The 24,401-nt window shown below is 34.6% G+C and overlaps 1 protein-coding gene across 9 annotated transcripts in view; it reads right to left on the bottom strand.

Annotated features, from left to right (window-relative positions):
• Nucleotides 1-24,401, bottom strand: part of USP34 (ubiquitin specific peptidase 34) — a 256,698-nt gene that overhangs the window by 122,659 nt on the left and 109,638 nt on the right. For 8 of the 9 annotated variants that reach the window (XR_013441778.1, XR_013441777.1, XM_036083556.2 and 5 more), the window contains exons 11-18: nt 12,478-12,603; nt 12,170-12,299; nt 11,479-11,514; nt 11,018-11,148; nt 10,115-10,725; nt 7,269-7,483; nt 3,042-3,157; nt 2,822-2,949 (exon numbers count right to left, since the gene is read on the bottom strand). Coding sequence is in view for 7 of the 9 variants with exons in the window: in XM_036083556.2 (XP_035939449.2) it covers nt 2,822-2,949; nt 3,042-3,157; nt 7,269-7,483; nt 10,115-10,725; nt 11,018-11,148; nt 11,479-11,514; nt 12,170-12,299; nt 12,478-12,603 (1,493 nt within the window). In the remaining 2 variants the exon portion in view is untranslated. The remainder of the gene's footprint in view (nt 1-2,821; nt 2,950-3,041; nt 3,158-7,268; nt 7,484-10,114; nt 10,726-11,017; nt 11,149-11,478; nt 11,515-12,169; nt 12,300-12,477; nt 12,604-24,401) is intronic. The other variant, XM_078056508.1, reaches the window with a different exon arrangement.

Genomic DNA, 24,401 nt, shown 5'->3' with positions numbered 1-24,401 from the left:
GACATCATCAGGAAATAGACTTCTGTGTTCTTTTGTCAAATGTCAGGAAAATGCTAAATGAGTTAAGGTTGCAGTGGCCCATTTATTTCAACATAAGCGCTTTTCTATTAATATTAGCATCTCTGTGCAACATTCCTTTCTGATGGTAAACTTGGGGGGCTAGGTTTGAGAAAGGATTCTTGTGTTTTGAATGGGATTTCTAAAACTCTGAGGTCACTACAGACATTTTGGGCCATTGTGGAGGGGCTATCCTCTGCATTGATGGGTCTTTAGTAGCATCCCTGGCCTGTAATCATACCTCCAATCTCATTCATTAGTGTGACAACCAAAAATATGTTGGTTGACATTGCCTACGGGGGGAAAAAATCATTCCCATTAAAAACCACTGGTTTATCAGGAAACCCAGACTAATGATGTACAAAACTTTTTTGGGGTGGCTCAGTCGTTAAGCGTCTGTCTTTGGCTCAGGTCATGACCTAGGGTCCTGGGATCAAGCCCACATTGGGCTCCCCAGGGAGCCTGCTTCTCCCTCTCCCACTCCCCCTGCTTGTGTTCCCTCTCTCACTGTCTCTCTCTATCAAATAAATAAAGTCTTTAAAAACAAAACAAAACAAAACTTTTTTTCAACGTGCATAACAACTTTGGTTAAGTTCAGCTGGGATACACCAGATGTGCTGCATATTTCCAATACTGAAAAATGCCACTGTGTTCTACATATTATCATATATGACTATCATTCACTACAAAACTAGCATGATATAGCAACCGTATGAAGAGTCAAGTGTGAGGGCAAAATTAGCTTCAACACAATAATGTTTACTACATACTCCATAAAACATTGTATTAGGATACAGGAATTGACTGAAAATGTTTCATCTTCAAGTAATTTGGGAGTGAACAAATTAAAGTTTAATAAAAAATCCAGATTGACAATTTTCCATTTTACACACAAGACTTTTCCCTTTGTCCCTTCTAAGTTTCCCCACTTTTAAGAGAAAGGTATGTTCATTATAGAAAAACTAGAAAATAGAAAAGCATAAAGAAGAAAAAAAAATTCAATCCTTTCGGAAATAACCATTTTACTACTGTCTCACATATTGCATGTAATCTTTTTAAAAGACAAACCCGCCAAGTATATGCCCGTATCATTATATAATCTTTTTAAAAAGGGGCTCTTTAAAGGCTGCATGATATTTTATCTCTCACATAGTTTTACTGCAGTATACATAGAAAAACATGTATAAATCTAACAAATGAAAATATCAGGAGGTGAACATACTGTACAACCAGCACCCGCTGAAGAAGTAAGTCATTACCAACATACTTCTGGCCTTCATTGTGCCCCATTTTCAAGTCACTAATAACCCAACAGTAACCATTATCCTGACTACTAACTACAATTATTTTCCTCTTTTTAAACTTCACATAAATGGAATAACAGTGATATATTCTCTTATATCTGGCTTCTTTCACTCAACATTATGCTTGTGAGATTCATCCACACTATTCCATAGTTCATTCAATGTTACTGCTATGGCTTCATTCAACAAACAATCCATAATTTTCCTTTCTACTCGTTTTTGGCACTTGGATAGCTATACAAAAACTCTTCAGTTATTTTGAATAGTGCTGCTATGAACATTCTTCAATGTGCCTTTTGGCAATTATCTGGATGTATTTCTGTAAAGCACATACTTAGCAGTGGAATTACTGGGTCACAGGGTATGCATATGCACATATGGGAAATATAAATTGATACAACCACTTTAAAAAACTTCAGTGGTTTCACAAAGACTTCTAAAAGACAACATTTTAAAGTTAACTGCTATAATACCTATGTAAATGATGAAATATCATCCAGCCACTAAAGCATTCCTTTTAAAGCATATACGCCAAATGATGCAACTGATCCACTAACAGAGATCTATTTGTGGTTTCTTACACCTGCATGAAGAAGCAATTTTTCTATTGTGATTGTTCAAATTATATGGCCCTTAAAAAACCGAAAGTAGAAAATATCACACATATTTTTTCTAATTCAACTGAGTAAAAAAATAGGTTAAAGCACTTAAATATTCAATAAAATTAAACATTTATATCAGTTTTAGGCAGAGGTAGGCTGAAAACATTATATGAATACAACAGAATACAATATATTCAATTAGTAACTGAATTCACTATATCAGAGAATGGCATTTCCAAAGGACTGTTGTTAAGACAAAGGAAATCTGAAATTATACCAATGGAAGAGGCCTGAAAATCAACAAACTTGTGGAAATCATCTCAGACACAATAAAAAGTATATAAATATATGGCGGAATTCAAACTAGAAAAAAACACTAACCTAACTCTCTATGCACTACAGAAGTCAAGACACAAAAGATCAACCCACTTGGAAGAACAATGCCATTATCAAAATATTTATATTTCAGCTTAAGTTTAACTTCGTTTATCTTATTTAGGTTCTTTTATATATGACACAGTTTAAGAACATTTAACTGTAATTTGAAAACACAGCAGTCACCACTATATTCCCAGAAAAAGACAGTATTATTACTTTGTTTCTGGTAGATAGCTAATCAAGAGTGTCAAAAGTGCTGAAAAAGCAAGACTGGCTGATTTAAAAGAAGGAAGAAAAAAAAAAGAACTCTGTGAGGTAAAAATCTTCAAACCTAATATGAAAGCCACACTTACTTTAAAAAAAAAAAAAAAAAGAGGCTGGTAATGGTATATTGATATGAATCCACCACACCCAGTCAGTAAAGAATATACAAAATGAACTTTGACTACTACATAAAAAAAATTTAAAATTCCTGTTTACCTGTTGTTTCCTAAATTTTCAAGGCAACCTTCAATGAATCTCATTCGAATCTGTCTATCCGTAAACCAACATACTAAGGAACAGAGAAGTTTCTCTGCTTCATTTATTAATCCTTCAGAAAGATTAACCTACAAAAAAATGTATACACATAAAGTTACTCTTTATCCTAATTGCATTTTGCTGTAATTTTGTCATCTTTTTGCTCTATTAGGTAACTTACTGCATCATCATCTTGAACTATATCCCATAACAAGGTGTTTCCTTTCTTGCAAACGTTATCCAAATTAATGTCTGTCACAGCATTACTGTTGAACTGATGTTTATGAACTGCAGGTCCTGAAAGGGCAAAATATAACACATTCTAGAGGAATATACAACAGGCAGAAATTGTCAATTATAGCATTCATAATGTCAACAAATCAGAAGTATAAAAACAAAAACAATACAAGATTAACACAACAGTTGCTTTGTGAATGGCACAGTTGTTTGAGTTTGATTAAACTAAAGTTAAGGAAAGAGACCTCTCATGGTCTCTTTGCTATTTCTAATAAGTATTAATTGCTTTTTGCATGTCAAGAGAACAGTATATAAATGCTTGAAACACAAATTAAGCATGAAGATAATTTTCTTGAAATAATTGTACAGCCAAGGAACATTCTTCTAAATTACCTTCTTTATTAAAGTATTTTATATCCGTACATTAAAAAAATTTATTGGAGATGATTTACCCGTAACAATCAAAGATTCTAACAATTCAGACTCTGAGCACCAGGCTAAATAAATTCTCATTAGCTCTCCTAAGCAAAAATGCTTGTCTCTTTAAACAGCTTTACCATGAAATTTCCCTACTGAATGGTACATATACATTGATTACATTAAAATAAGAATTGTGCAACCATCACCATAAGGTTTAAAACACTTTCACCACCTTAAAACATTCCCTTGTACCTAATTACAATTACAATTAATTCCTATCCCACTCCCCAGCCCTAATCCATTTTTCCATCCCCATAAATTAGCATTTTCTAGAAATTTTATGTAAATGGAATCATACAATATGTATAGTCTTATGTCTGAGCTCGTTCACTTAGCAAAATTTTTGAGGTACATCCATGTCAAAGCACATTTCACTAGTGTGTTTTAATTATAAAATAATATTTTATTATGTGGAAATACTTCATTTTGATTATATTGAACAGTTAATAGACTTGGGAGTTTTCAGTCTTGGGCTATATGAATAATGCTGCCATAAAAGTCTGTATAACAAGTCTCTGTATGGACACATGCTTTCCTTTCTCTTTGGTAAAATGAAATTAGTGATTCACAAGGTAAATGTGTGTTTGACATTTGAAGAAACTGCCAAACTGTTTTCCAAAATGGTTGGCCATTTTACATCCCACCAATAGTCTATTAGCATACCAGTTACTGTTCCTCTACAACTCCACATCACAGTGGCATGGTCGACTTCTTCGTTTTAGCCATTCTAGTAGGCGTGCAGTAGAATCTCATTAAGGTTTTTAAATTTGCAATTCCCTAGTGACTAAGCATCTTTTCAGGTGCTATCAGTCATTTGTGTACATTATTTGCTAAATTACTACTGAGTTGTAAAAGTTCTTATATGTTCTGAATTCAAGCCCTTTATTAGATGTATGATTTGTAAATATTTCTCCCAGACTTTGGCTTGCCTTTTGGGGGTTTTGTTTTGGTGTTTATTTTTAAATTAATTTTATTAAAATATAAACACATAAGCAATATACAGAACATTTCTATCACCCCAAAAAGGTTCCTTGTGACCTTTTACAATCATTCCCTACCACCAAATCTTCAGTAATCATTAAGTAGATTTCAACCATTATAAATTACTTTTGAACATTCCAAAACCACATAAGTGATATATAGTATGTACTACTCCTTTTAACTTCATTTGCTTAGAATGATGTTTTTTGATATTCACCCACTGTGTTGCATGTATTAGTAGTTCTTTCCCTTTTACTGATGAGTAGTATTACACTATGTGAGTATACTATAATTCGTTAATCTACCAGTTAATTTCAGTTGAGGTTCTTATGAGTGAAACAGGTATGAACATTCAATGTACAAATCTTTTTGTGGCTGTATGTTTTCATTTCTCAGGTAAATACCTAGAATAGGAATTGCTGGGTCATATGGAGGGATACAAGTTCTACTTTATAAGAAACTGGTGGGGCGCCTGGGTGGCTCAGTTGGTTAAGCGACTGCCTTCGGCTCAGGTCATGATCCTGGAGTCCCTGGATCGAGTTCCGCATCGGGCTCCCTGCTCAGCAGGGAGTCTGCTTCTCCCTCTGACCCTTCCCCCTCTCATGTGCTCTCTTTCTCTCTGTCTCAAATAAATAAATAAAATCTTTAAAAAAAAAAAAAAAGAAAGAAACTGGTAAAACAGTTCTCCAAACTGGCTTATTATTTCATACTCCTGGACAGCAAGGGAGAGTTCTAGTTGCTCTACATCCTTAGTATCATTTAATATGATTAGTTTTTAATTTTACCCATTTCAGTAGGTGTGTAGTAGTACTGTACTGTGGTATTAATTTGCATTTCCCAGGTAACTAAAGATATCGAGCATCATTTTTATGTATTTACCGACCATTTTTTGGTATCTTCTTTTAACTATACAAACTTTTAACTACTTGTCAATTTTTATTTAAAGATTTTATTTATTTGAGGGAATAATAGTTTATATTATTTATATATATTTATAATATATAATGTATATTTATTATATTCATTATATATTATATAAATATGTAATATTTATGTTATACATAATATATAATAGTTTATATTATTATAAATAATAATTATTTGAGGGACAGCGAGCATGTGCAGGAGTGGGAGGAGGGACAGAGGGGGAGAGATAAGGAAAGAATCTTAAAGCAGATTCCGCACAGAGCCCTGGGGCTCTGATGGGGCTTGATCTCACAACCCTGAGATCATGACCTGAGTGAAACCAAGTCTGACACTCAACTGACCAGACACCCAGGTGCCCCTTCCCATTTTTAAAGTGAATTGTTTTACTCTAGAAGTGAACTGTTTTACTCTATTAAAAGAATTCTTTATAGTATTAAATACATGGCAATACAAGGTAGACTTGGAGAGCATTAATATACATAATAATTCTGCTCAATTTCTAACTTCATATACTAAAAAATACATGTAATACTAAATAAAAGGAAAATAGGATAAAAATAGAATGGTGAAAATTTACTAAATATGGTATCAAATTCAAATGACCTCAATCTTAACCTTTTCATTTCTCAAAAAACCACAATAACAATTTAAAAAGTCAAGGTATTCTTATCTATATTATGCACAAGTAACATCTGAAATCAGTAAGTTGTTGCCAAAGTCCACAAGTTGTATCTCCAAATTTGATCATGGCTTTTTTTTTTTTTTTAAAGATTTTATTTATTTATTTGACAGAGAGAGAGACAGCTAGAGAGGGAACACAAGCAGGGGGAGTGGGAGAGGGAGAAGCAGGCTTCCTGCCAAGCAGGGAGCCCGATGAAGGACTCGATCCCAGGACCCTGGGATCATGACCTGAGCCGAAGGCAGACGCTTAACGACTGAGCCACCCAGGCGCCCCCAATCATGGCTTTTTAACATAAACCTAATCCATCAGGTTTACTTAGTCTGTAATGTACTGGGGCACCCCAAAACCCATTTCCTAGGCTAGCAAGTGCGGATAGTACCTTAAAAAGCATGAAGTTGGACCTTTATTTTAATTATTTTAATGTATATACTACTTTTTTTTGGTAAGTATAGTTGACATACAATGTTCCATTAGCTTCAGGAGGTTGGACCTTTAAATTGCTAATTCTAAAACTGTATTTCCCTCTTAATCTGTCTCCCTTTCCTCCTTTTTCTTCTATTACTCTTTAACTCCTCTCATCTCCAGTCTTCCAAGTATGGTCACTGAACATTTCCATCACTCCAGATGGAACACCTTGCCCTTTAGCAGTTACCTCTCCTCTTATCCCCCCCACAACCTTCCCTAGCCACAGGCAACCACTAATCTACTTTCTGTTCTCTACAAACTTGACTATGCTAGACATTTTACATAAACGGATTCATACAATGTATGACCCTGTGTAATCTCAATTTAGCTCCTAAGATTTCTAAATATACAATTTAATACAGCCATTTATTTTCTAAAACACAAAGTTGTAATTTTATATATATTATTATGTATTTCCTTTCCTAGCTAAATATCTCTAGATGGAAATGCAACCTTTATATTCATGATGAAGTATTCATAATAATTTCATTCCCTAGGAATGAAAACTAACCACATGAAAGCTCTTTGGCAAAAATATTTATGTATCGTAATATTAAATGTTGAATCCTTTTAAGAATACAAATTGTTCCTCTGTTTTAAAGAAAGTAATATATTTTACTTACTACAGAACCTTACCTTGACTAAGATGTTCATGGTAAATAGATGCTAAATTGGGAAGATGTTGTTGGAGATGAGATGTTAGCTCTGCATGTGAATTAATCTGAACTAGTTCCTCTTCACACCCAGATTCTTCACCATCAAAATCAGCCATATTTTTTTCTGATTTTGCACTGACCTGGGAGCTACTGCAACTGACATCATCTGCACTTAGCATATCATCAACCATATGCCTATAACACAGAGAAGAGCACAAAGTTAAACATACTTTGTGAATCACAAAAATTATCTCTCAAAATATTCAGCACAAGTTATATCACAGTCAAGAACAAATCTACATTTGTTTTCTAACAATATGGGATACTGTGAGCTTTACAAAAACTAAAAGCCCACATTGTCAGAACTATATATTAATTACAACATACCCACATATTGTCTAACCCATCAACACACTTCACTAAAACAAACTCAAAGAGTAATTTTAGAGAAGATCAGTGAACTCACTATTACATAATTATTTTTTCAACTCACATCACAATGTGAAATCTTAAAATTTATTTAAATTTATTCATACAACTGTAGAATCGAATGAGATTACTAACAGGCAAATACTACAATTTAAGGCCACAACCTAGATGTGGTTATTAACCAGGAGAATTTTATACAATACAAACACCTATTAAAACAATAAGCACCTACTGGGGCACCTGAATGGCTCAGAGGTTAAGCATCTGCCTTCAGCTCAGAACATGATCCCACGGTCCTGGGATCAAGCCCCGCATTGGGCTCCCTGCTCAGCAGAGAGCCTGCTTCTCCCTCTCTCTCTCTACTGCTCCCCCTGCTTGTGCGCTCTCTCTGTCAAATAAATAAATTCTTTAAAAAACAAAACAAAACAAAAAACAATAAGCACCTATTAAGCACTAAGCATTTTTTTTTTTTTAAAGATTTCTTTATTTGAGAGAGCATGCATGTGCGCAAGCAGAGGGAGGGACAGAGGGAAAAAGAGAGAATCTACAGCAGACTCCCCACTGAGCCCAGAGCCCAATGCCGGGCTTAATCTCATGACTCTGAGATCGTAACTCAACCTCAAATCAAGAGTTGGATGCCCAACTAACTGAGCGACCCAGGTATCCCAGCACTCACTTCTGAAACATACCATACTGGGCACTTTAAAGATGGCAAACAAAAAAGATGAAATAACATTAAAGGAGAAAAGGTCGGGATTAATTTAGAGATTCACAAGCGGTACCTTGAACAGAGAATATGGATAGGGCTAAAATGAAAAAATTAAATCATTCTAGGTCTTGTGAAGTAGGGAACTGCTGCGAGTATGAAAACTTAAAGAACTACAATGTGCCAAAATGAGTATATTTCACCTCAGTTTTACAAACTAATTGCTTTTTCTTCCTTATGAGTTGTCCTGGGAAGAACTTTGAATGTGTGTATGTATAATGCCAGACTATAAACCAATGGTTCTCAATCACAGGTGACTGTGGTCCCCAGGTGGGATACTGGGCAACGTGTAGCGTTATTTTTGGTTATCATAACTTGGGAGATGCTGCTGGCATCTAGAGAGAGAGACTAGGGATGATGCTAAACATGCTACAATTCATTCACACTGCTGTAAATTCAAAACACAGAATTATCTGACCCAAAATGTCAATACTGCCAAGATTGAGAGACATCATCTTTAAACTCATATGGGTTAGCAATAAAAAATAATGGCAAAGGAAATAAAGTAGTTTATATGTGTGTGTTTGTGTGTGTGTGTGTTTATATATATGGACATGTAGTTCTTCCAAACAAGCATACTGAATTCTAAAAAGCCTGGCAAAAAAAAACTCATCCTGATAAACCACATATTTATATTTTATCATCGTCAATTCAAATATTACTACTTATAATGACAGTAATAAATAGTAGCTAATATTTATTGAGCTCTCGTTATGTGCCAATCACATCAGCCCATAAAATGTTCACACTGAAACCCAAGAGGTAGGTACTATTGTTCCTATTTTATAGATGAGAAAATGACAGAAAAATTAAGTACTTTGCCCAATATCTGTAACACCTAGTGACAACACTTACTTTTAATTATCACAAATATATTTCACATATAATCAAAAAACTTTATGCTAAGGCTTTGTCCTTATTAATACCCTAAAATTAAGATGTGTGTAAAATTTCCCTTTTCATAATCACACTTTAATGGAAGTTTCTCCAAGCAATCTTATATCTGCTTTTAGGAATTTTACAAGTTGCTGAAGATCTAGATCTGTGTTGTCCAATATGATAGCCACTAGCCATATATGGTCATTGCACATATTGAAAAGTGGCTGCTCTAAACAGAGATGTGCTGTAAATATAAAACATACACAGAATACTGAAGCCTTATTACAAAAGAAAGAAAAATACCTTTGTTTTTACACTGATTACATGTGGAGATATTTTAGAAATTACTACTTTAAATAATATTTATAATTAAAATTAGTGTCACCTATTCCATTTTGCTTTTTAAAATGTTAATTGCAAATGCAATTATTGCAAAAATGCAATAATTTTGCAATTATTGCAAAATTGCAAAAATGCAAATTAACAATTACATAATTACAGCATGCATTTGAATTTACATTGTATTCCTATTAGCACTAATCTAGAATATATTGCAATCGAATGAATATAAGCTGTAATTGCTTCCCTAAAGGAAATATAAGCTTTTTTTTTTTTTTAAGATTTTATTTTTTAGGTAATCTCTACATCCAACATGGGGCTTTAACTCACAATCCTGAGATCAAGAGTCATGTGCTCCACCAACTGAGCCAGCCAGGCACTCCAATATATAATCTATTTTTGAGGAAGCTTACCCATCATGGTGGTGATGATGGTGGTGGTGGTGGTGGTGATGCTGTGGACCAATAAACTGCCGACAATTAAATAATTCATTCCCAATAGTCTCCCCAAGAAAGTCCCCAGTGCGTGTAATACAAGATTCCTGAGATGCTTGTGCTATATGAGCAGCATTCATTTCCCCTGACATATCATGTTCTGGGTCTTCAGAGTGTGAACAGGCATCTAGCATTCGTATACGATTATCTACTGAAGGCATTGATTCAGTGTTAAAAACCAGGTCCTTTCCCGTTCCATTGCTTGTCCCACTTCTTTCTGATGGGCCTTGGGAATCCCCTAAGCAAATGCCTGCTTGACTTTCTAACTTTCTGTTCCGAAGATCTGTACCACAACTGTTTTTAGGAGGATTATGACCATGATCATCATCTTCATCTTCTTCTTTAAGGGCTTCAATATCCGCAATGTCTTCTGACTGTACCTCACTGCCAGGGCTCCCAGCTGACTGGCTTGCATGGCTAGAATTCACCTCATTGCTAGATCCATCACTATGCCCACTACTGCTACCAGGACCACTGCTTCCATCTTCACCACTGTTGGCAGTTTCATCAGAACTTCCCTGCATAGATTCCTGTATTCAGAAAAAAACAGATTTAAATAAATATTTAAACTAGTAAGAAAAAAAGTAACTGACATTAACACATTGTACTTTTTAAAAGGCTGCCACAATCTTGACATATTCCTTTAAACAATACAAAAAGAATTAAAAACATACACAAAAATTTAAATAACCTCAATAATAACTATTTACAGGAAAGGCCTGAACATGGATCATGTTTATATTCCCAGTTCAAAGGATATACATGGCAGAAACCCCAAAATCCAAAATTCTTGTTAAAGTGGGGGAAAAACTGTTTTCATACCTCTGTGTCTGAAAGTCGTTGTTGCACATGTTTCGTTCTATTAATAAGTTGCTCATCCATTTCAATGTCACTGCCTCCACTCTGATGGGTATCACTGTTATCACTGCTTTGAGGACTAGCAGCAGGTGACCCTATATTAAATAACAGATTTTTTGTTTTTACTCCTAATTTGTATTAACACGGATTTATCAGAATGACATAATCCTCTGATTCCTTCATTTACAAAAGCTTTACTCTAAATAGCCAAAAATATAAACTGGAAATAGTTAACATTTGCCAATTATTTCTAAAGAGGATATACATGACCTCAATTGAAAGTAAGATGGAAAACCAGGTAAGGGTTTATATCTGCTCAAGAAAAACTTCATGGCTTTGAAACAAATATAAAAAAATTAACTCTAGATGATCATGAAATCTAAACTACACATCATCTTGCCATGCATTTCTAAGGCTCAACTTACAAGGTGACGGAGCTGCTCTTCTGAGCTCTTCTTCCTCTGAAGGAAAATGAAAAAACAGGAGGGAAATATTCTAAGTGACTGAGCTTCTTTGGAACGGATTATCAATTGCTCTTATTATTATTACATAACCAACAAGATACAGGCAGAGAAACCTGAAATAATTTAAGTCCCTAACACGTGCAGTAATAGTTGTGGGTGCCTGACTAGAAAATTCTAAGAAAAGCCTACTATATGATGTCAGGAGACAAAAAAATGGGGCAAAGTTGGTAAGGTTTTAGAAAACCCTGTAAAGTTACACATATAAAAGCACACATAAAACACCTAAAGTGATAGACAACTTTTGAATGAGAAAACACAGAGATTATACCATCATATTCTGCTCTCAAAATTATTTCTAAAACAAAGCATGTTGTTTGTTTATTAACCAAAAGCTCCAAAGCTGTTATGAAATAGTTGCCCTGCCCCAGTCCAAGGGAAGAACACTAATGAGAGAAAAATTTAATAACTACTGCAACTTTACTTGAAGGGTAAACCAAAAACATTAGCTAACGCCAATTTATTAATCCCTTCACAAACACTATAGCTCCCATCTAAAACTTATTTTGAAGTTAATACTGAAAAGAAACTACTTCGAATTTGAATGATAAACTTTAAAAAACTGACTTTAAAAAATACATTACACTTTACTAACCTTTCTTATTTCCAATGGGAAGATTCGTATTTAATAAAGATGCAAAAGAACTCTGTTTAGACAGCTGAGCCTTAGCTGCTAGTGCATTATTCCATAATGCTTTAATTAACATCGATGCCAAGTACAATGTCTTTAAAAGAGAGAGAGAGGTTGAAATTAGCGTTTCATAACAAATTTAATATCCTTCTGCCTAAATGAAATGCTAGTAATAATCTACAAATTAAGTTACCCGAATCACAAATAAATTTTCACTTAAAAAACAAAAACAAAAACACAACAACCCTGCCATTATGGTTTAAACATATTACCTGCTCAGTATGAACACTTGGCTCAAGAGCTGAAACCAGATTAAGGAGATGTCTAAGTGGTACTGGATCCAAATTCTTGATGAGTGAAGGAAATAAGTCATGTATATACCGACTACAATGTTTCAACTAGAAAATAAAGATAGAGACGACAATCAAAAATAATTACACTACATAAATAAATAACCTGATACCAAAAAGTTCTATACTTTAAAAGAAAGTAGCTGGAACAGTAATATTTTTTAATATGTTGGGAAAATGCTAATTACCAAGTATCATAAATGGCAGTACATAAAATGTGAGAGTAAAATTCCACTTAAGCAGAACTTTATCTTTTTCAAACCAACCACAAGATTAATTTTCCAACCACAAGAGGGAAGCCCACAATAAAAACAGTTTCTGGAATCCAAGTATAAAGATTCCAATTAAATTTATATACATATCATTAAATTAAAAACAAGTTAAAAAGTATATCATAACATAAGCAGTTACAAATAAAATAATAAATTCCAATTACAAGAGAAAACCAAACTATTATTTTAAGTGTACTGTAATTCTCATACTAAATGGTTATGAAGTATTCATGTAACATGCTCACTTTACTAAGGTACAAAATAGAAACTCCCTTAAAATAAAGGTCTACGTGGTAATAAACTAAGAGACAGATAGTCTCCTTTCTCATACTAAATAGAATAATAAATATGAGGGAAAGTATAACATTTACAAAGATGTTACTACTAAATAATTACAACATGATGTAAATGTCTTTTGTAGCCATGAAGCTACAAACCACGAAATCAAGATACACAATGAAGAGGTTAGTAATTACCAAAATGAGGATTCCAAAAGTAAAAATCTGAGGTATCCAACTTATCTTCTACACATAAAAAACTCTTATCAGAAAATGTACATTTTTCTATTCTAAAACACTGACTTTTATATTTTTCAGGCATAAATCATATGAACTCTCTCCCTTCTGCTATATCCCCTACTAGGGTAAATATGCACAACCTAATTTTGAAACAGAAGATGAAATAAAAGTAGTAAAATAACTTTGGAGGAATTCCTCCATGTTGGGTGACTTTTTATAAACTATTTACATCATTTGAGATGAAGGATAAATAAATTATCAATTACGAATTTATTGCTTTTATAGGTCTTATCTAAGAACGTTAGTTTTAATATAGTATTAACATCACAGCTTATACTAACAGTTTATAGTTGTTTTTTGCAAGCAAGTAACTATTAAAGTAAACTTTTCCTAATTACAATGTAACAAATACACAATATGGAATAAATTTCTGACTTGCTACCATTTCGATCATTAATAGAAAGGATTTCCATAATATATTCAATTTTCATAATCAAATACCTTACTGTTTTTAAGTGACAAAACTGTTGAGAGATAATTATATAATCCTGTAATTCTATAAAAATGTAAGGCTCTTTCTAGATGTCCATCAACAGATAAATGGATAAAGAAGATGTGGTATATATATACAATGGAATATTATGCAGCCATCAAAAAAATGAAATCTTGCCATTTACATCGACATGGATGGAACTAGAGGGTATTATGCTAAGCAAAATGAGTCAATCAGAGAAAGACAAGTATCATATGATCTCACTGATATGAGGAATTTGAGAAACAAGACAGAGGATCACAGGGGAAGGGAGGGAAAAATGAAACAAGACAAAACCACACAGGGAGACAAACCATAAGAGACTCTTAATCTCAGGAAACAAACTGAGGGTTGCTGGAGTGGAGGGGGGTGGGAGGGATGGGGTGGCTGGGTGATGGACATTGGGGAGGGTATGTGCTATGGTGAGCGCTGTGAATTGTGTAAGACTGATGAATCACAGACCTGTACCCCTGAAATAAATAATACATTATGTTAATTTATATATATATATATATATAGCTCTCTTAGAGGTGTACATCATGAAAGCAAATTCAGAAAATAAAGATAAAAAATATTAAAATTACAATGCTTTAAATAAAGGCAGAGTGAAGCCAGTTCACACTCTTTAGTTATCACAAAGAAAAAAAGAGGAAAAGAATGTCAGGGAGGGAAAAGGATAGAGCAGAAAGTGCCAGGAATCCCTCTCTGCACCTAAACAGCAATCACACTGACAGAAACTACTGATCCAACTATTCTGAAACTCTGGAGTCAATCTGAACTTTCACACTCACAGGTGTCCAAGGAAAAGGCTAGCCAGTAAATTGTGGTTAATAATGGTCAATTTCAGCCTTCAGTGTGACAGTAGCTACCCATTCCCCACTCCCATGTCCCTATGGCAAGCAGCTGTGGGGACAATAGTATGTTATTCTGCTACAGCTTGCTGGAGCCAGGGTCAGCAAAAAAAATCTTATCCATAATTTTCTTACACCACAGACAAAAATAAATTCAAAATGGATGAAAGATCTAAATATGAGATAAGAAACCATTTAAATCCTAAAGGAGAACACAAGCAGTAACATCTTTAACATCGGCCATAGCAACTTCTTTCTAGATAGGTCTCCTGAGGCAAGGGAATCAAAAGCAAAATAAACCATTGGGACTTCATCAAAATAAAAAGCTTCTGAACAGTAAAGGAAACAATCAACAAGACTAAAAGACAACCTACTGAATGGGAGAAGATATTTGCAAATGACTTATCTAATAAAAGGTTAGTATCCAAAATCTATAAAGAATTTATTTAAAAACACCCCCCCAAAATAAATAATCCAATTAAAAATGGGTAGAAAAAATGAGTATTTTTCCAAAGAAGACATACAAATGGCCAAAAGACACATGAAAAGATGCTCAACGTCACTCAGCATCAGGGAAATGAAAATCAAAACCAGAATGAGACATCACCTCACCCCTTTCAGAATGGCTAAAATCAACAACACAAGAAACAACAGCGGTTAGGATGTAGGGAAAGGGAAACCCTCCTGCACTATTGGTGGGAATGCAAACTGGTGCACCACTCTGGAAAACAGTATAGAGGTTTAGAATCTGAAACCATACTGAAAATAGAACTACCCTATAATCCAGCAATTGCATTACTAAGTATTTACCCAAAGAATATAAAAATACTAATTTGAGGAGCACCTGGGTGGCTCAGTCAGTTAAGCATCTGACTTTAGCTCAGGTCATGATCTCAGGGTTCTGAGACCAAGCCCCGTGTTGGGCTCCACGCTCAGTAGGGAGTCTGCTTCTCCCTCTCCCTTTGCCTCTCCCCCTACTTGTGCTCACTCACTCTCTCAAATAAATAAATAAAATCTTTTAAGAAAAATACTAATTTTAAGGGACACATGCACCCTTATGTTTATAGCAGCATTATCTGCAATAGCCAGATTGTGGAAACAGTCCAAGTGTCCAATGACTGATGAATGGATAAAGAAGATGTGGTATAAATAAAGAGTGGGAATATTACTCAGCCATAAAAAAAAAAGAATGAAATCTTGCCATTTGTGACAACATGAATGGAGCTAGAGTGTATTACGCCAAACAAAATCAGTCAGAAAAAACAAATGCCATATGATTTCACTCATATTTAAAAGAACAAACAAGCACAAGGGGAAAAAAGAGAGGGAGAAGCAAATCAAGAACTATAGAGAACAAATAATGGTTATCAGAGGGGAGGCAGTAGGGGGGATGGGTTAAATAGGTGATGGGGATTAAGGAGGGTGCTTGTGATGAGCGCCAAGTATTGAATGGAAGTTTTAAATCACTAAATTACATATACACAGAAACTCCCTACAAAAATATGCCCCCCCCAAGAAAAAACAAACTCTGAAGAAGAAAGAGAATCTCATTTATTTCCAGAGTTACCACATCATAAAATTCCAATGTCTGGTTTTCAATTAAAACACACACACAAACAAGGTATAAGAAGAAACAGGAAACTGTGGCCCACTGAAATGAATAAAATAAATCAATGGAAATATACCTAAGGAGGCGCATGTGTCAGGCTCTCTCAACAAAGATCTTAAAATGGCTACCTTAAAGATGTTCTAAGACCTAAAGGAAGAAAAGGACAAAAACAGGAAAACAGTGCCTAACCAAAATGAGAATATCATTAAAGAAACAAATTCTAAAAAGGAGCTATAAGAAATTAGAAGCTGAGAAATAAAAGAACTGAAATGAAAATACACTAGATGAGGTTCAGCAGCACATGTGAGTAAGCAGAAGAAAACAGCAAACTTGAAATTATGGAAACTGAAATTATTGAGTTTAAGGGACAAGAAGGAAATAAAGAAAAGTAAACAGATTCTAAGGGACTTGTGGAAACCATCAAACCTAACAACACACTCATGGGAATCCCAGAAGAGAAAGGTACACAAAGTATATATGAAGAAAAAATGGCTGAAAACTTCCAAATTTGATGGAAGACATGAATCTACAAATCCAAGAAGTTCAACAAATCCAAGTAGGATAAACTCAGAGCCCTAGGCCAACCTTATTATAATCAAACTGTTAACAGTCAAATACAGTAAAATAATCCTGAAAACAGAGATAAGCAACCCACCACATGCAAGGAATCTTCAATAAGAGTATAAGCCAATTTCTAATCAAAAACCCTGGGAACCAGAGAAAGCGGGATGATATATTTAAAGGCTGAAAGAAAAAACTTTCCATTAAGAATTGTGTAACAGGAGAAACTCTCCTTCTGAAGAAGGAATTAATACATTCCCAGATAAACAAAAGCTAAAGGAGTTCACTACAACTAGACCTGCCCTGCTAGAAATGCTAAAGAAAGTCCTTCAGAATGAAACGAGAAGAAGCAAGTGACTAAATAAAGACCTCTGATAAATACACAGGCAATTAAAAGCTAATACTATTATTTTCATTTGTAACTCCACCTTTTGCTATATGTCACAAAGGCAAAAAGAATTATTATTAATCTACGTTAATAACTGGGCACACAATGTATTAAGTTGAAATCTGTTGTATGAATAACAAAAATGAGGGAGAAGAAGCCATACAAGAGCATAATTTTTGTGTACTATTTGACAAATTCAAATTAGACAATAAGAATCTCGAGATGTTAAATGTAATTTCCATGTTAAACACAAATTATCTATAGAATATACAAAAAAAGAAATGAGATAGGAAATCCAAACTATAAAAAATCAACTACAAACAACTACAAAAGGCCATAACAGAAATGACAGGCAAAAACACCATAAGACATATAGAAAGGAACAGAAAAATGGCAGAAGTAAATCACTCTTTGAGGAATTAATTTAAATATGAATGGCTTAGGGGTACCTGGGTCCCTCAGTCGGTTAGGCATCCAACTCGATGTCAGCTCAGGTCATGATCCCAGGGTTGTGAGATCAAGCCTCACGTCAGGTGATGTATTTAGCACAGATTCTGCTTGTCCCTCTCCCTCTGCTCCTCCCCCCCCACTCATGCACCCACTCTCTCTCTCTCTCTCTGAAAACAAAATCTAAACAAAAAATATGTATATAAATATACATACACATACATATATATATATAAATGGCTTAAACTCTGCTATCAAAGACAGAGATTGGTAGAAAGGATTTTAAAAACATGATACAACTGTATGTAGTCTACAAGAGACACAATATATATCCAAAGACACAACAAACAGGATAAAAGTTAAAGGATTAGAAAGATATTCTGTGCAAATAATAAGCAAGAGAGAGCTGGGCTGACTATACTAAAATCAAGTAAGACAGACTTTAAATTTTTAAAAGGTTACTAGAAAAAAAGAGACTTACCCCATTACCCAACAATCCCACTTCTGGGTATATAACCAAAAGAATTAAAAGCAGGATTTCAGGGGTGCCTGGCTGGCTCAGTCAGAAAAGGATGCAACTCTCGATCTTGGGGTCATGAGTTCGAGCCCCACAGGAGGTGTAGAGATTACATACATACATATACACATAAATAAGTAAATAAAAGAATTTCAAAGAGATACTTGCACACCTATATTCATTGGACCATTATTCATAACCGTCAAAAGATGAAAGCAAAGTAAATGTCCGCTGACAAATGACTGTGGTACATACATACAAAGGAATATAATTCAACCTTACAAGAATGGAAATCCTGTCACATGCTACAATATGGGTGAACCACGAGGACATTATGCTGAATGAAATAAGCCAGTCACAGTAGGACAAATACTATAGGATTCCACTAACGTGAAATACATAGAGTAGTCAAAACAATACAAACAATAGAATGGTGGCCAGCAGCAGCTGTAAGTCAGAAGAATAGGGGAGTTGTTGTTGTTGTTCAATGACTTACTGGTTTTTTGTTTCTTTTGTTTAATTTTTAAGTAAACTCTATGCCTAAAGTGGGGCTCAAACTCATAACCCCAAGATCAAGAGTTGCATGTTTTGCCAGCCAGGTGCCCCTTTGTTATTCAATGAGTACAGTTTTGGAAGATTAAAAGGTTTTAGAGATCTGTTATACAACAATATGGATAGTCACTATTAGAACTTAAAAATGGTTCAGAGGGTAAAACTTCTATGGTTTCCTTTTACAGTTATGTCTTTTTTTAAAAAGACTAACAAACAGTGATATAATTTATTAATAAAAGGTTCCATACAACAAGGAGATATAACAATTATAAACATACTTTATAACTCAAAGCTAAAAGAACAGAAATAAAGATCAGAGCACAGACACAAAATACAGATTAGAAAAACAATTCAGAAAATTAAGAAAACCAATAGTTGGTTCTTCTAAAAGATTATCATTTAGCTAGCTTGAAAAAAAGAGGAAGAAGACAAATAGCTAAAAAATCAGAAATGCAAGTGCAACATTACCACCAAACTTACAAATTAAAAAAAATTTAACAGAATGCGATGAACAACAGTACACCAAAAATTAGATAACCTAGAAGACTGGGATGAATTCCTTGCAAACTACCTACATTGACTAAAGAAGGAATAGAAAAGGTCAACAGACCTATAAGAAATTGAATCGGTAATCAAAAACCTCTCAAAAAGTACTAAAATACATGGCTTAACTGGGGAATTCTAACAAACATTTAATAAAAAATTAACACAAATCCTTCTCAAATCCTCCCCAAAAACTGAACAGAAGGAAATACTTAACTCATACTATGAGGCCAAAGTCTTCATAAGAATAGAAAATTACTAAGCAGTATTTCATAAATGACAAAAAGTCCTCCAGAAACTATTAGCAAATCAAATCCAAGACCATACCAAAAGGATTATTCACTATGACCAGGTAAGATTTATCCCAGGAATTCAAGTGTGGTTCAAAAAGAGAATTAGTCTAACACATCATTATTAATCAATGGAAAAAAGCCACATGGTCATCTTAATTGATGCAGAAAATCCATTTGACAAAATCCAACACCCTTTCATAATAAAAATTCTTGGAACACTATGAATAGAGGGTAAACTCCTTAACATGATAAAGGATATTTATGAAAACCCCACAGTTAACAGCATACTCAATGATAAATGACTGATTCTCCCCATAGGATCAGGAACAAGACAAGGATGCTCACATTTATCACTGCTATTCAACACTATACTGAAATTCTAGCCAGAGTTATTGGACTCCACCCCCACAAAAAATTTAGTGGATCCAAATTAGAAAAGATGTAAAACTGTTCAAAAATGACACAATCTTATATACAGAAAAACCTATATATAAAAAGCTAGAACTAAATATCAAATAGACAATGTAAGAGTACAGATCAACAAGCAAAATTCAGCTACGTTTTCATACGCCAGCAATTACTTATCTGACAAGGAATTTAAGATAGCAATTCCATTTACAATAGCATACAAAGAATAAAATACAACTGATCCTTGAACAACACAGAGGTTCGGGGCACTGATTCCCTGTGTGGTCAAAAAGCTGGGTATAACCCTGACTCCCAAAAACATAACTATCAAAAGCCTATTGCTGACCATAAGTCTAACCGAGAACATAAGCCAAAAACCTAAACCAGAATACCAATAACATAAACAGTTAACACATATTTTTTATGTTATATATAATATATACTGTACTCTTACAATAAAGAAAATGTTAAGAAAATTGTAAGAGAAAATATACTTACAGTACTATACTGTACTTACTAAAAAAAAAAAACCTACATGTTTGTGGACCTAGACAGTTCAAACCTGTGTTGTTCAAGGATCAAGTGTACTTAAAAATGAATCTAACCAAAGAGGTGAGGGATGCCTGAGTGGCTCAGTTGGTTAAGCATCTGACTACGGCTCAGGTCAGGATCTCAGGGCCCTGGGATCGAGCCCTATGTGGGGCTCCATGCTCAGCAGGGTGTCTGCTTCTCTCCCTCTCCCTCTGTCCCTACCCCCGTTTGTACTCTCTCCCAAATAAATAAATAAAATCTTAAAAAAAAAAAAAAAAGAAGAGGTGAAATACTTGTATACTGAAAACTACAAAACACTGCTCAAGGAAATTAAGGTTTAAATAAATGGAAAAACATCCCATGTTCATGGATAGAAAGACTTAACATGGTTAATATGTTAATACTACCCCAAAGTGATCTACAGATTCAACACAATCCCTTCAAAATTCTAAGAGTCTTTTTGGTCAGAAATGGAAAAGCCAATCCTCAAATTCACAGGAAATTGCAAGGAGTTCTAAAAGCCAAAACAATCTTAAAAAAAAAAAAAAAACCTGTGAAACCTACAAGAAAACAAGAGTAATTAGAACAGTATAGTATTAGCAGAAGGACAAATATACAGACCAATGGAGTAGAACACCCAGAAATAAACTTTCACATAAATGGTCAACTGATTTTCAACAACAGTGCCAAGACCATTCAATGGAGAAAGGACAGTCTCTTGAACAAAAGGTGCTCAGAAAACTGGATATTCACAAATTATTTACCTTACACCATATACAAAAATCAAGTCTTTATAAATGGGTAAGAGACCTAAACTCATGAGATAAATACATAAAACTCTGCTAAGAAAACATTGGGGAGAATCTTCACATTTGATTTGACAATGGTTTCATCACTAGGACACCAAAAACACAGGCAACAAAAACAACAGATAGTTGAAACTCATCAAAATTAAAAGACTTGGGGCGCCTGGGTGGCTCAGTCGTTAAGCGTCTGCCTTCGGCTCAGGTCATGATTCCAGGTCCTGGGATCGAGCCCCGCATCGGGCTCCCTGCTCGGCGGGAAGCCTGCTTCTCCCTCTCCCACTCCCCCTGCTTGTATTCCCTCCCTTGCTGTGTCTCTCTCCGTCAAATAAATAAATAAAATCTTTAAAAAAAAAAAAAAAAATTAAGACTTTTTTGTGCATCTAAGGATACTTGATCATTATTTTAAGTAAGCTCTACACCCAAGGTGAGGCTTGATCTCACCACCCCCAAGATTAAGAGTCCCATGCTCTACCAACTGAGCCAGCCAGGTACCTCAGAATCTAAGGATACTTTAAAGAAAGAAAAAGAAAACTCACAGGAGTTGGAGAAAATATATGTAAATTTTATCTGGTAGGGAATTAACATCCAGAAGGTAAAAAGTAGTATTAAACTTAACAAAAAACTCCCAAACAACCCAATTCAAAAAAAGGGCAAAGGACCTGAATAGACATTTCTCAAAAAAAGATATACAAATGGCCAGTTAGCACATGAAAGGGTGCTCAAGTCATTAGGAAATGCAAATAAATGCAAATTTAAGCCACAGAGAAGTATCACCACACTCCTACTAGAATGACTACATTTTTATTTATTTAAAATATGGACCATTTCATGAATGTGAGTGTCATCCTTGTACAGGGCCATACCAATCATTTTAGTATACATGCTACTGAAGCATGCACCTAAATTTTTTTTTAAAAGGCAAGTAACAAGTGTTGGCAAGGATGGTAAAATACTGCAGTCACTGTCGAAAAGTTTGGTAGTAAGTGAAAAGATTAAACAGACAATTACCATATTATGACCCAACAGTTTTGTTTTTTTTTTCTTTTTAAGAGAGAGAGAGAGCTCATGAGCATGTGCAACGGGGGGGGGGGGGGGGGGGCGATCCCAAGCAGGATTCATGCCCAGTGCAGAGCCCAATGCGGAACTCAATTTCACAGCCCTGAGATCATGACCCAAGCCAAAATCAAGAGTCAGACGCTGAACCAACTGAGCCACCCAGGCACCCTTATGACCCAGGAGTTCTAACCCAAGTATATATACAGAAGAACTGAAAGCAGGGACTCAAACATATGCTGTACAGCCACGTTCACAGAAGCATTATTCACAATAAATAGCCAAGAGAAAGAAGCAACTCAGATGTCCATGCATGTAGAAATGAAAACACTAGGGGTGCCTGGTGGCTTGGTCAGTTGAGCATCTGACTCTTGGTGTCAGCTCTGGTCATGATCGCATGGGTTGTAGGATAGAGCTGCTTCGAGATTCTCTCCCTCTGCCCCTCCCCACACACTCTCTTTCTCTCTCTCTCAAATAAATACTCTTAAAAAAAAAAAAAAAAGAAAGAAAGAAATTAATACATTAAATGTGGTATATACAAACCATGGAATATTTGGCCATAAAAAGAAAATTTTTATATATGTGATAACAGGGATAACCCTCAAAAACACTGTGTGTAGTAAGTCAGACAAATATTTTATGATTCTACTTAAATGAGGTACCTAAAATAGGCATATTCATATAGACAGAATGTAGAATATAGGAAACCAAGAGCTTAGGGGAGGGAAAAATTGACAATTATTGTTTAATGGGTACAGAGTTTTTGTTGGAGATGGTGTCAAAGTCTTGGATACAGACTGTGGTGATGGTTACACTACACTAAATGTATTTATGGCATTGAACTGTACAGTTACTAATGGTTAAAATGGTAAATTTTATGTTAATATTTATATATTTGTATCACAATAAAAAAAATTAATGAAGAAAATAAGAGAAAAAGTAAATATATGTGTTAAAAGGCATCATCCCAAAACTCAAACTACTAATCATGTCTACTACAAAGTTTTGAGGGGAAGTAAGAGTGGCTTTGGTATCTTACATCCAGTCAAACACTTCAAGTACAAAGAAAACAGACATCTCAAGTATGTCATAACCCAGAATAGAACATCCACAAATTTCTCTTTAGGGAAAACAAAGGCTACTCAGTGAAATCCACAAGAATAAATACTCATTAATTCTGGAATGAAAGAAACAGAAATGAGGAAAAAGGATTGGTGGTGGGTCATATACTTAAATACAAAATTAGCATTAAACAACTGTAGAAATTATGGTTCTAGTGTAGAATTTAAAACATAATTTGATAAAGTACAAATAATACAGTAAAAACAGGGAAGTAGAAATGAGAAAAGATAAATAATGAGAATTCTCTCATCTTCTGTAGAAGAGAATCAATCACTGTAATTTAGAATGAAAAGAAACAAACCCACAAAGAAAATGAGAGTTAATAATAGATACTAGATTTCAACAAACTTCTGAAAGACTAAAATGAAGGGAATGCATTTTAAAACGTTACAGGTAGAGAAGGGTATAGCTCAAGAGTAATTTGTGAGTGAGCAGCAGAGGAGGTAAGTTAACCTTCCCACTGTAACTGGGGAAGATACTGGACTCAGAGACCTAGATCTGATGGACAGCAGGAGATATGGAAATAAAAACAGGATTTCACTGAATATTCTTAATAACTGTATTTGTTAGCCATGAGTCAGAAAAATACAAACAGCCAACTTATTTATTCTACCCATCTACCAGGGCTCTCCCCTGGGTAAAAAATTATATAAAACCATGCTTTTAAGCACAGATACTGGTATCCCTTTTCACTCTCTCTTTTAGAAGTTCCACAGGCAGAAAGCCTAGCTAGCCAGCATGTCTCATAAAGCAGTAATCTAAATGTGTATACAAGTACACATGCTGAAGCTAATAAGCACTCATATGGGACTAAGCTTCTAAAATTAGTCATCACTAATCCTT

The sequence above is a fragment of the Halichoerus grypus genome, chromosome 10, assembly GCF_964656455.1.
Source record: "Halichoerus grypus chromosome 10, mHalGry1.hap1.1, whole genome shotgun sequence".
Taxonomy (NCBI): Eukaryota; Metazoa; Chordata; class Mammalia; order Carnivora; family Phocidae; genus Halichoerus; species Halichoerus grypus.
This window is presented reverse-complemented; position numbering and strand designations above follow the sequence as displayed.